The sequence below is a fragment of the Scomber japonicus genome, chromosome 22, assembly GCF_027409825.1.
Source record: "Scomber japonicus isolate fScoJap1 chromosome 22, fScoJap1.pri, whole genome shotgun sequence".
Classification (NCBI taxonomy): Eukaryota; Metazoa; Chordata; class Actinopteri; order Scombriformes; family Scombridae; genus Scomber; species Scomber japonicus.
Genome location: NC_070599.1, coordinates 15145468 through 15158438, shown reverse-complemented (window position 1 = coordinate 15158438; position 12971 = coordinate 15145468). Strand labels below are relative to the sequence as shown.

General features: G+C 38.9%; 1 protein-coding gene across 1 annotated transcript in view; it reads right to left on the bottom strand.

The window, feature by feature from the left end:
- The window catches only part of arap2 (ArfGAP with RhoGAP domain, ankyrin repeat and PH domain 2), a 133920-nt gene that overhangs the window by 36385 nt on the left and 84564 nt on the right, over nt 1-12971 (bottom strand). Inside the window, exon 16 of the mRNA XM_053342881.1 lies at nt 7070-7214. Within this exon, the coding sequence (XP_053198856.1) occupies nt 7070-7214 (145 nt within the window). The remainder of the gene's footprint in view (nt 1-7069; nt 7215-12971) is intronic.

Genomic DNA, 12971 nt, shown 5'->3' with positions numbered 1-12971 from the left:
TCCTTCCTTCCTTCCTTCCTTCCTTCTCTCCTTCCTCTTTTCCTTCCTTCTATCCTTCCTTGACCTGAGGACAACAGGAGGGTTATAGAATGGGACATTTAACATTAATTTGAGCCCCTGGTATTGAACTAATAGTAAAACTTTGGGATCTGGTGAAGACCACGTTATTAGTCTTGTCTGGTCAAATAACCAAAATTCTGCACTTAGACAGAGCTTTGTCAATAGAAGGCACCAATGAGTAAATGATTGTGTCATCAGCATAATAATGAATAGAGCTGTTACTAACCAATGAACCCAGGTTATTTATATGTGATGTAAACAGGATAGGACCAAGTACTGAGTCCTGTGACATCCCTTTTGTAACTTCAAGTCAACCTGATTGATGATTGATGACCATCTACAACTATTGCTTCTCTTCTGCCAGTAAGATAATTGTGAAACCAGTTTCATACATTTGTGTCAAAACCAATTGATGTAATTCTATCCAAAAAGAAAAGTATGATCCACTGTGTCAAATGCTTTTGACAAATTAATGAGCAGGGAAAATACAACACTCCTTATTCAGACAACAAATGATATCATATACGATGTGACATGCTGCTGTCATAGTGTTGTGTTATGTCCAGATCTGAAATCAGACTGATGGGGGGTTTAAAAATGCAGCAGTCAACTTAAATAGACAGATTTGATTTTTGATGACCTTTTTATACAATTTTCACTAAACATGACAGTTTGGAGATTGGGCTGTAGTTATTTGGATTGTTGGATGTCACTGCCTTTATGGGTTAGAGCAGGGGTGTCAAACATGCGGCCCGTGGGCCAGAACCGGCCCACCAAGAGGTCCAATCCGGCCCAGTTTCATTCTTCCTCTTTTCCTTCCTTCCGTCTGTCCTTCCTACCTTTCTTCCTCCCTTCCCCCTGTCTACTTTTCCTTCCTTCCTTCCTTCCTTCCGGTCTTCTCTTCCTTCCATCTGTCTTCTCTTCCCTTCTTTCCTTCCATCTGTCTTCTCTTCCCTTCCTCCCTTCCTTCCGGTCTTCTCTTCTCTTCCCTTCCTTCCTTCCTTCCATCTGTCTTCTCTTCCCTTCCTTCCTTCCTTCCGGTCTTCTCTTCTCTTCTCTTCCTTCCATCTGTCTTCCCTCCCTTCCTTCCTTCCTTCCTCCCTTCTATCCTTCTTTCTTACCTTCCCTCCAGTCTTCTCTTCCTTCTTAACCCTCTTTTCCTTGTTTCCTTCCATCTTTTTAATGATCCGGCTCACATGAGATCAAATTGGTCTGTATGTGGCCCTTGAATGAAAATGAGTTTGACACCCCTGGGTTAGAGGATAATACAAATCAGCTTCCAACTGTGAAAATAATGTGTCATCTAACTATATATAAACTGTAAAATATGTAAAATGTCAATGTGTAATCTAAGCCATTTTTTCCATTCATCAAAGCCACTGTTTTTTCAAGTTAGAACAGTAGTCATATGAACATTGAAACAGATTTTGCCTGCTATAATTATTCCTCCTGTTCATAATGACCACTAGAGGAGTCTCACCAAATAAGCTTTATAAGGGACAAAATCCACTATTGCAGAGACGGAGGGCTGTGGATGTTGTGCCCCATCACTTACATTGGAAGTGAATTATGAAGGGAGCTCTTGATGGCCAGCAGGAGGAAAAATTATAGCAAGAAAAAAACATCTGTCAGTGTTCATTTGGGCATATGACTGTTATTTTAGGAGAGACCTGAAACACTGTGAACCTATCTTTTAATTTACTGATTACCAAGCTGAATATTGACTAGCCTGAGCTCTGCTGTAGCTGATTGTCTGCATAATCCAAGTTTCCACAGAACAAATTAAAACAATAGTTCACATGTTGACCATATTGAATAAATCACTCATTCTAATAGAAAGGGCACAGTTACACCAATCAGATGGATTAAAATAGCATTTTCGACTTTTCAGATGCCACAATCACTATTTAAGTAATGATTACATATTGACAAACTGCACATGAAATGAATTCAAAATATTACAACCGAGCTCATTTTCTCTTCCTTCTTTCTTTCTTTCTTGAGGCTGAGACTTCAGTCATCCATTTATTTTTATCAGATGTCAGCGTTTTGTTGCCTAGGGTAACACAACATTTTAGACAATTACCAAGACAATTAATTTCTTGCACATCCATTTTTAAACTGATGAGTAGTAGGCTATGATATAGAGTATATAAAACTGATTACTTTACTTTTTTTTTGTTGAGTGGAAAGGATGCCTTGAATTTTTCATTACATCAGTCAGTGAGATTTCAATCAAGATTCCTGCTCCACTTCAAAGCACAGGTTTTATTAAGTTCACCAGTTTTCTTAATAAATGTTAAATAGAACACCATAGTAATTATGTTTTTTTGGGTTGGTTTTTTTTAACGCTATGATTGAAAAAAATATATTTTCCAATTTATGTGAAGCAACACTTTTTTATTGATGTACTGCGGCTTTGCTTACAGATTTGACCTTGAAATTATCAAGCAGCAAGCATTTCAAACAATGTGTGTCAGTCAATCAGTAAGGGTTGAATCCCCTTTCTGACTTACAAAATACATTATCTTTCAAAAAAAAGAAGAAAAGGAGTATATGCATGTACTCTGGCACTCATTCATCCACACACATTTGCAGGCAAAACCGAAGCTGTCGGAAGCAAAAATGCAGCTATTAATCTTTCTCCTTCTGTCGTCTCTGCCTCTAACCTGCCCGCTCTCTCCCTTTCTCTCACTCTCTCTCTATTTCTGCCATGGTGCAGAGGTCAGAGTATCACTAACTTAATGGCTTGAACACACTGCCAAGTGGTAGCTCCTTTTCCAATGGCACGCCACAGCAAGGGAGGCTCTAAATGCTACAGCGATGGGTGTTTAAGTTGGCGTGTCACAGGGGTCACGGCAGCACTGAGTCGCTCTCTTCTCACATGTGTCAGGGGAACAGGCGAGACACGGGTGTTTGTGTGCCCTCGTGTGACCCCGCACCCTCCCCTCCTCCCCCCTCTACCTCCTTTGCCCTCCTCCTCCTCGTCCTCCTTGCAGGCAGGTGTGCAGGCGCTTGTTAGAGGAGGTCCCAGAGGGAGAGCAAGGGAGGAAGCGGTAGAGGGGCGCAGAGATGCGCCAGCCAAATGGTATCGTAAAGAAAGGACAGGAGGAGAAGATAGAGGGATAAGAGATGAACTCTACTTCATGAGCATCCCTGAGGGAGGGAGTGGCTGGGGAGGGAAAATAAGAAAGACAGAGAAAGAGACAGAGAGAGAGAGGGGGGGGGTGGTAGTTGTTGAAATAATGATGTGCAGAGAAACTTGAGATAAGAGAGAGAACATATGGCCATGATGACATAGAATAGGACACTTTCTTGTACTGTGTGCCGGCAATATTAAATGGTTTGTGTCTCCCTTGAAAAAAAAGTTTTAGATGTAATAGATTCTTTAGATTTGTCTTGTCTTCCTCCTTCTTTTCTGCTTTCTTGTTTGCTTTCACCTACCAGCTTTTCTACGTGACTGGTTAGTGATCTAACTTTTCCTTTAATACTACAGCAATTTTGAACCACTTTTAGTCTACTAATGATGTATTTGATTTATTTCTGAGTATCTGAACTGATGGTAACTCACTACAGGCTCCGTAGTGAGAGAGCATGTAGGTTTTTCCGACGTGTGCATTAGTTGAATTAGATTTCATGCTGTAATTGTATTAATCCCCAAATGAAAAATTGCCCATGACAAATACAGTGACACAAGAGAAACAAGTCAGACAGCCACATCAGTCAATCAAGACAACATAATATGACAGACATGCTTCCATATTCTAAGAGGACTTAGGTGTAGCCCAGGAGCACACTAGCCACAAATTAAAAAGCAACTTAAATATAAATAATCAGTAAATAAATCAAACGGTTGATCGTAAGTGATGCACCTAAAAATTAACTCAATAAACTGGCAATTTTTATTTTTGTTTGACTTCAAGTTCAGTCTTTTATTTTATCCTGCAACACTGCAACCACGGCAACACTTTTCCTGTTTGAAGACTTTGTCATAAACATGCACAGATGCAAAAAAAAAGAAACCAGACTTTCATCAGCAGAAATCTTACTGTTGTTAACTTGATTCCTCTTAATCTTTCCCCCCACCAAGTAAAATAGTTCTTGTTTGTCAGGTGTTTAATTAATCTGATCGCTGCCAACAGCTGACAGTAACCAGGTTAATTCGGGGCATATAAAAAAGACACTGTCTGCTGTCTGTTACCAGGCACTGCCGAAAGTGTCTTTTTTCTGATCGCAGCCTGAAGTAATACAAAGAGAAAAAAACAATGGGTAAGCTGCTGAATGAGTCTGTGATTGTTTATTTATACCATCTTTAATTAAAACTAACATTGTTGATATGAACAAAATATAACCTCAATGGATTTGATAGAAACTTAAACAAAGACAAATTGTTTAATTATTTGAGATAAGATTGATAATTTAATAAATAAATTCATTTTTATAACAGTGTATACTTAATTAAATGTGTTGGAGGAGTAGTTTTTTAATACATTTGGCACAGATTACACTTTCCCTGTGGTTTAAACATGGATAAGAATACCTGCATTTATTTCTGTATTCTTTTAGTTTATCTTTTTGGTTTTTCTGTGCTCTGAGAAAGTCTTAATTCCCAAGCCCTCAAATATACAGTATATACACATACACACCCACCTTAGTGGTAAAGTTAGCACCTAAGCCCTACTAAAAGTCTTTAAAAACTCTCTGCTATTTTTGTTGGTGTGTGTGTGTGTGTGTGTGTGAGAATGGCAGTGAGAAAGAGTGTGACGGAGAAAGTGAAATGGTGCAAAAAAAAAAAAAAAGAGAGCTGAAGAGCCAGAGATGAAAAACAGGAAAAGAGCAGAAAGGGTTTGTTTCCAACGTTTTTAGTTGAATTTGAAGGTCAGAATTGATTTGAAATATTCTTGTCGAAACAGGCAGATGAGTTAAAAGAAAATGTCCCTGAAAAACCTCAACTTATCACGAGCCAACATACCCCCCTTTTGCATTAATTCTTGTGGAGAGTGGGGTTTGTAATATTCATACAACTTTTAGCAGACGTATGTGTCGGGTCGGCGCTATAATTCACAGTGTCCTCTGCCATGGTAAAATTATCCCAATGCTGTGTTTAATGGAAACGACACCTACGGCCTCCTGTAGCGCTGCGATAGGCTGCTGGTGGGAGTGTGTCATCTACATATGTTAATATTCATGAGCGGCAAACAGTCAAGAGGTGAGGCGTCCCCGCTCTCTCTACGCACAGGCATGCTGGGAACAGTGAAAGTTGCATAAGTGAGAAGGAGTGATGCAGAGTTAAGCGTATGGCTATTATGATGGCAGAGTATTAGCGACAGAGAAATAATAGCCTTTCTGGGCCGACGCCATGACCTATAACTAGGATGTTAGTTAAAAATGCCGCACTTCATTGTGGTGTGGTAGAGTCTGTGCACACACCCTATTATCAATGTAACCTGTCATGACTGTGTATAAGCTCAGCTCGTTAGAAAAGGTCATAGATTTAGCTGGCCAGATGTGTTTTCTAATAGTTATATAAATAACATTTACAAATAAAAGCAATGTTCCCTCTTCATAACATCTGCTGCTGTCATTAAAGACCTGGCGTATGCTTTAATCATAAGCCATTATCAGCCTCCATGTACCGGGATGATAAACTGGAGCGCACACACATGAACACACACACACACACACACACACACAGGCCGATCCAGTGGGATCGAAGAGAGGGTGAACAGGAACGGATCGAGACATCTGTTTCCTATTGTGTGTTTGTTACACTTCCAGGAGAAATAAAGAAAAAGAAGTTTGTTGTCACAGCAACTTTTTAATAACTGAATCATAATCTGACGTAGGAGCGAGGGTGTTTTGGGGCCGGTGGGGGTGCCTCTGTAAAGTCGAACGGAGGCAGGGCAGTTAAAGCTGAGCCGTTTCCCTGCATCTCTGCCAAACTAAACACGAAATATAGCACTCATAAAGCCCTGATAGGTTCTGTTAAACTGAATAATGTTCAAGTTAAGATTATGCTAATGAGACATTTGACAAGGAAGAAAATCAACACAGCGACGTCTGCGTTTACATGCTTATGTATGTGTGCAGTTATGTCCTTCGTTGAAGCTCTGTAATATATGAATTACATATATTGAATCTGTGTGTGTATGTGTGCGCACTCTGAGCAGTGAACAATGTTATACAGTTAACAATGACATATAAATTATGATGTAGCTGAGGAGATGCAAATAAGGCATTCAAATGGGTTGGAGTGTACAGTGTGCTGTATGTATCTGGCAGGGTGTGTATGAGGGTGAATGTAAATGCTGAGTGTGAAAGTTAATGAATGTCCTACAACCTGGCTGAACTGCTGCAAATGTGGATTTATGTGTAAATTAACACTTAATGGTGCAGGTTTAAAAGTAATGTTACATTTTAGATACTAATATTAATATTTTAACAACAGTACTATGTCTAATGTTTGTGATTTCCAAGGTTTAACTTCGATTCTATAGTAGATTTGATCTTAAATAATAATAATTAATAATGTAATTGCATTGCACCTTTGATATTACAACATTACAACAAAAGAAATTGCATGCACCAATAGCTTCATATAGACAAATACATAAAATGAACATAAAATCATGTAAATGTTCACAAGATGGAAAATAAAACCCACTTGATAATAAGAGAAAAATATGATAAAATAAAGTAAGAATAGAATACACAGACTGCGTACTTCACCTCATAAGCGGAAACTCACAATCTATAAATTGGTGCCTCAGTCTCTGAAGACATAAGCATAACAGAGCCTCCCTTTTTCTCGTGGACACATACTCACCACCGGTTTTGATTAACTGAAATCTTTCAAACTTGAGCTGAGCATATTTTCAAAACTCTTTAACTCAAGGTTCTAAAAAGAAAGGTTTTCTGAATTGACCTCATTAGTTGAGGTTTTAGTCGTAAGAGCTTTTCATCAGAGAATAAAATATGTGTATGCAAGTGTGGTTATGTGTGTTCATACCCTGCTCCAGTCATTGTCTCAGTGTTGCTGGCTGCCAGGCTGACCACCTCAGTGACATCCACCCTGCCGATGGGTGTCGGGTTTCGCTCGCTCTCATAGTAACTCAGGTAGCCGCCTTCCAACGTACACCAACGTCGTGCCATTTCTGAAACATACACACACATAATCATGTAGTCACAAAAACAGACTAATGAATGTACTATAAGTGAGACCATATTCACACATTTTGTGTTACTAGTATTTTTTCTGATCTGGTTCCCCGCATTGGAAGGATGAAAACAAACCAAAAGAAACTACACTAAACAAAACTAAAAGTAAGACAAGAAAGTAACCATGTAAAATCCCAATAACACCTGTTTATAAATCTGCGTCAGTGTTTTCAGACATGTGAGGAGCTGCTGGTAAGATGAGACCAGCCGGTCATCTCGAAGCAGCAGCCCGAGTCCTGCATCATCATCATTCCAGGGAGAAAATGATCTGATGAACTGATCTGTGCAGCTCTTTGGTAATTTACCGCTGGCTCTAATGTCTATGTAGTATTTTGACATATGATATAATTCCTTTTGGCAGATAAATGTTGGTCTCACAGATGAAGTCGAACAATTGTAGCTGCCACATTAGTTTGTCTGAATGTAAAGTGAAGCCTCATGTTTTTACTGAACAGTGCTGTCTCTGGGGTACATTGTCAATAAATATAAATGTATTAAAATGAACAGTCCATATTAAATGTTGTGAGCGTCCTCTCTCGAACTTGCCAAGTCCTCAATACACCTACCTGACTGTGACAAAATAATCACAGCTCAAACATAACCTCGTTGACAGAGAAATGCAGTAAATTATGTTATTCAACTATAATAAAAATCCAAACTGTCATGTAGCTTAATACAATTAATAGGGATTTAATATAGACTGATCTGTTCATTTGAATACATTTATATTTATAGAAATGCAGTTATATCTGTGCATAAAGAGCCCTAGATTAAGTAAGATTTGATTTTCTCTGTAACTAACATTTATCTTCTAAAAGGTATTATACATCAAAATGCTATGGAAACATTATAGCCAGCGGTAAATTACCAAAGAGTAGCTGGTCTGACTTGGTAAAACATTTTACAAACAGGCATTATTTGGATAAATTGACTACATTTTGGGATTCTACATGGTTACTTTCTTGCCTGAAAAAAAATCTTAATAAAGTCACATATTAACAGTTCCTGAGCAAATCTCCACCATGATGCCATCATCCTTGGAAATCTTAGTCTTGGTATCTTAGTAAGGCATACTGGAAGCTAGGGCCTACATTAGCCCTCTTTTCAGCTACTTTAAAGATATCATTACATGACTGCAGAACAGGACCAAAACATCTCTTCTTGAAGTGTTTTCTTATTGTCTTACTTTTGTATTTAATTGAAATGCAAGATTCAAGACAACAAAATGACACACAGAAACATTGACTTACTGTTAGCTTACATGAGCTAAGATTAGCAACCAAAAGCTAATAGCCATACCAGAACAACTATTTCAGTCTATTAAACTGACCAAAAGTATGTTTTATTGCTTATAAATTTTACTTTGCATTTGTAGTAGTTCTTCCAAGAGTTACAAAGTCCCACACTTAGTAACATGTATTTCAATATTAGTACTTGACAATGTTTCATTTTGGAAAGTGATCTGATGCTATCTTGATACAATGTGTAGCTGCCTATCTTATGCCTCCAGAACACACTAATACATCTAGTGTTTCTTTTGGGCTACAACTGTACTGTACTGTACTGATAAAATGCATCAAATTGGCTACTGTTTTTAGAGTCGGAAAAAGAGATTAATTAAACCCTGCAATGTTAATGATTAGTTTGTGAACAATTAGCACCACTCCAAACACTATTAAACACAACAAATGACTCTCTAAAAGCTAAGACAGCACTACCAAGAAATCGTTTAAATGTTTGGAGATAAGGTACTCTGTGCATTCACATGGAGATGTGACAGTAACATAGGCCTCTCTCATCCACTTTTCATCTTGTTAAAGGTGCATTACTTTTATTCAAAGAAAATCAGCAGCCAAGATACAAGACTAGAAATACCACCTCGCAGTTTTATTTCTTCACCAACCGATCAAGTTGCATTTTATATCCATATCTGTCCAGACTGATAATAATACTTGTAGTGAGGGCTTTAAAGGAATTTAATAATAGGTATTAAGTGTATTTTCTGGTGAAGTAGAAGTTATCATAAAATATATAATTCCAGTGAATAATTTCCAGTGAGAAACATGCTGTCTTCACTTTGAGACTGTTTGGATATAAAATGTCATCTCAAAATCATTTTATCCTTTTTTGAATTTTTTCCCTCCAGGCATTTTTGAGATATCACATTCAGCAGAGAATGGGGTGGACATATGGTCACAGTGATCTTGACCCTTAACCTCTGACCAAAATCTAACGAGTTCATATGTGAGTTCATGTGGACAATTGTGCCAAATTCCCTAAAGGCATTTCTGAGATATAGTGTTCAATACAATGGGACAGGCAGATGGACTACCAGAAAACATCAATCCTCCTATGACCAATACATACTGTACGCTCCAAAGATGAATGACTATGGCCTTTATTTCCAAATCAAATGGAACAAGCAATAACCAATATCTCACTGATGAAAGTCAAAAGATTTGGTTTGTGTCCAAATCTTTTGGCCTTCAACCAGAGGGCCTATGTGAGGGGACATTCCCTCATACTTGTGTCTATTAAAGGACAACTAAGTCAACCATACTGTATTTGTGAGGGTACAAAGACACTCTCAAAGGGAGTAAAGAGAGTTAAGAGACTCCAAGTACCAAGCAGATTTCAATCAACAAACATGATCCCAATGGAAAAACTGGAAAACACACAACATTGTCTTTCATGACTGTCTGACTGTGCGATTTACATAGCCAATGAGCATGAAGTTCATGAAAACATACCTAATTTTGGATTTTCAGTCACCGTGCCATCTGCTTTTTTTGTTCCGCAACAAACACAAACACAAACAGCCCACCACCCCACCCACCCCCTGTCGCTTGCGACTCCAAAGTTTCCACTGTATTCATCTCATGAATATGCTAATTGTGCATTCCTCTGCCAACTGTGTGTGATGTTTCTGAAGGAACAGATATAGTTCCAATAAAAAAAGGAAGTGTCTACAACTGGCTGTTAAAAGAAAAAGGATGTGATAAGCATTGGAAAGGAGGATGTCAGTTTTGCTCTATTCACCCTTGCACTGCCTCTCTGTACGCCTCTTTCTGACTTTCCCTTTGTCTTTTCCTCTTTCTGTGTCAAAATAAACAATTTGGACACGATTCAGTAAACAGCTTTAAAACTGCAAAATGAGTAATATCTACTTGCTTACTGTGGCATTTAAAAAAAATACTGTTCCTCTGACCCCACTTTTCTTCGAGAAAAAAATTAGTCCAGCAGCTGAAGAATCACCATCTCTATCAGAAACCAACCATGTGTGTGTGTGTGTGTGTGTGTGTGTGTGGGAGAGAGAGAGTATCTGACAGGATGCACTGTTGTCTTGGTGACAGAAAAGACCGTAATGCACTTCACTTCCGCGCCAGTGTGTCCCTGGATTGCTATGGTTTTGCAGAAAATGTCACGTCCATCATTTTTCCCACCAGAGGATAGTTATGCACTTGTTTGGCTGTAATTTTGCCATCTTTCCCTCTGTCCTTCCTCTAAAAGGGTAATAACTGGATGGTTTCATTTGTAATATCTGAAACCCTCGCGCAATCATCTTCTTAAGAGGCACACTTGATTTCCTAACTGGAGTCAATTGCTATCATAAGCTGCCAAGAAGCTGTAATGCCATTATCTAGACATTTTGCGTAATAATGGTTCCTGCGGTTGCAGAGGTTATTAAAGAGTTTAAGTTATATGTGAACTGATGCAATGGCGAGTACAAACAGGTATTGTCTAGGGCAGCGATTCCTGCTGAAAGGGCAAAGAAGACAATAAAACACATTTCTGCAGCACGTAATTACTTGTGTTCTATATACTGTATGTTCCTTTAATCTATGCTTGACATTGAGCGATTTGGTCAAAAATGTTGTGATACTTGATTTTGTCCATATTACCCAGCACTACCCTTCAGGTTTCTTCTATTTTTTTCTTGTTAAATAGGTTTTTGGGAGGGTTTTTTTTGCTAATCTGAAGACTAAGGACAGATGATGTTGTCTTACTGTCCATATTTTAAAGCCCCTAGAGGCAATTTGTGATTTGTGATGTTGGGCTATGTAAATAAAGCTGACTTGACTTGACTTGACATGTTGGTAAGAGTGGCAACCAGATCTTGACCACATCTGACAAAATAGTTTATCAGCATTGTAGAAAGCTGTGAAAAAGACACTTAAAAAATCCTGATGTGAATACAGGAAGGAAATGACTGTAGGATGATGGGTCCAGACAGGGTGGACACACAAATTGGCCCGATGCCAGATCAATCAGTTTCTGAAGAATTACTCTAAAAATGGTTAGCGCGTTAACAAGGTGAAGAAGCAGAGGTTTTGAATCGTGAATAAATAAGTGAAGGCAGGAGTGACTATGATAGCAAAAATGTGATGTTTTACTTGGTGGGTCTAAAAGTTAAAGATCTCAAACCAGGCAAAATGTTGGATGCCATTTCAGCATCATCATCACTCCAAAGAGTAGAGTGAAATTGCTGCAATGAGTATAACTAAGCTGAATGTGAGTGTAATTCAGCTACTTTGGAATCTGTGGCACCAGTTACTTCCTGCTACAGTAATGGATGCCTCTAGATCCCTTTAACACATTCCACCAGGAAACTGGCTTTATCCAAAACCTGCACAGTACCGAATCGCAAGCTTCCGTCTTCCTTCTTTGTTTGTGGTTCAGCATTTCCTTAGCGGGTGGGATACCACTAGCTTCTACACAAGCAACGGCGCAATGGGTGGAACAATAGTGCTTGATTTACAATCAAGCAGCTGCGTCTATTGCCAGCTGTTCCCCACACACAGCAATGGCCCCCATGGCCCAGCCGTTCTCTACGGGAGTCCGCAACCAGTCGCCAGAGACAATGCAAGCGGAAGCCAACCGTGGGACATGCCTCCACCAGCTAAATTGGGCCAATTAGTTAGTACGCCAAGAGTGTTTTGAGCATAACATTTTCCAGAAGAAGAAAGACCTCTAAATCTACAATGTGGAATCTCTCTCTCTCTCTTTTTCAGCTTTTTTTCTCACCTCCTCTCTCACTTGGAGCATTTAGCAAATTTCACAAATTGCCTAAGTATGCCAGATGAGCAGGTTGATTAGACTAATCAAGTCATCAGTGTGCCCATTAAACCTTCATATTGTTCATCAGCTGAATAGACCAAGTTATAGAATTAACATTTTTACTCAAAAGTTTTGACTCTGACTGTGTCTCCAGCTTTATTTTTTAACTAAACTGCTCCAGATTTACTCGCAATCCCCCTACAATTTTTATCGACATTGCACAGACACCTATTTCAGTATGCATCGAAACAGCAGGCCGTGCCCCATTCTACTGAATCACCCTCCTCCCTCCCTCTATGACTCTCCCACCTCTCCCCCTTCTGCCAATCTTCTGCCTATCTCACCATCAGGCTAAAATATCTGTGATGAAGACATCTGCTGGACAGCTTGTCAGGGGGGCTGGAAATGGAAATTGAGAAACTGAATAGATCTGAACGATCTGTCTGTGCCAGAATTATAGCTCACTTCATTACAGGAAGGAATGGACAGATATGGCATAGATAAAGAAAAAACACATATCTGCCATGTATTTCTTGCCTAAGCAACAGTACTACTCACCCATAGGGAAGCAAAGCCACAGTACTATGAATGAATGAAGAGCATATTGAGTTAAGACAAACTGTTTAAATAGGCTT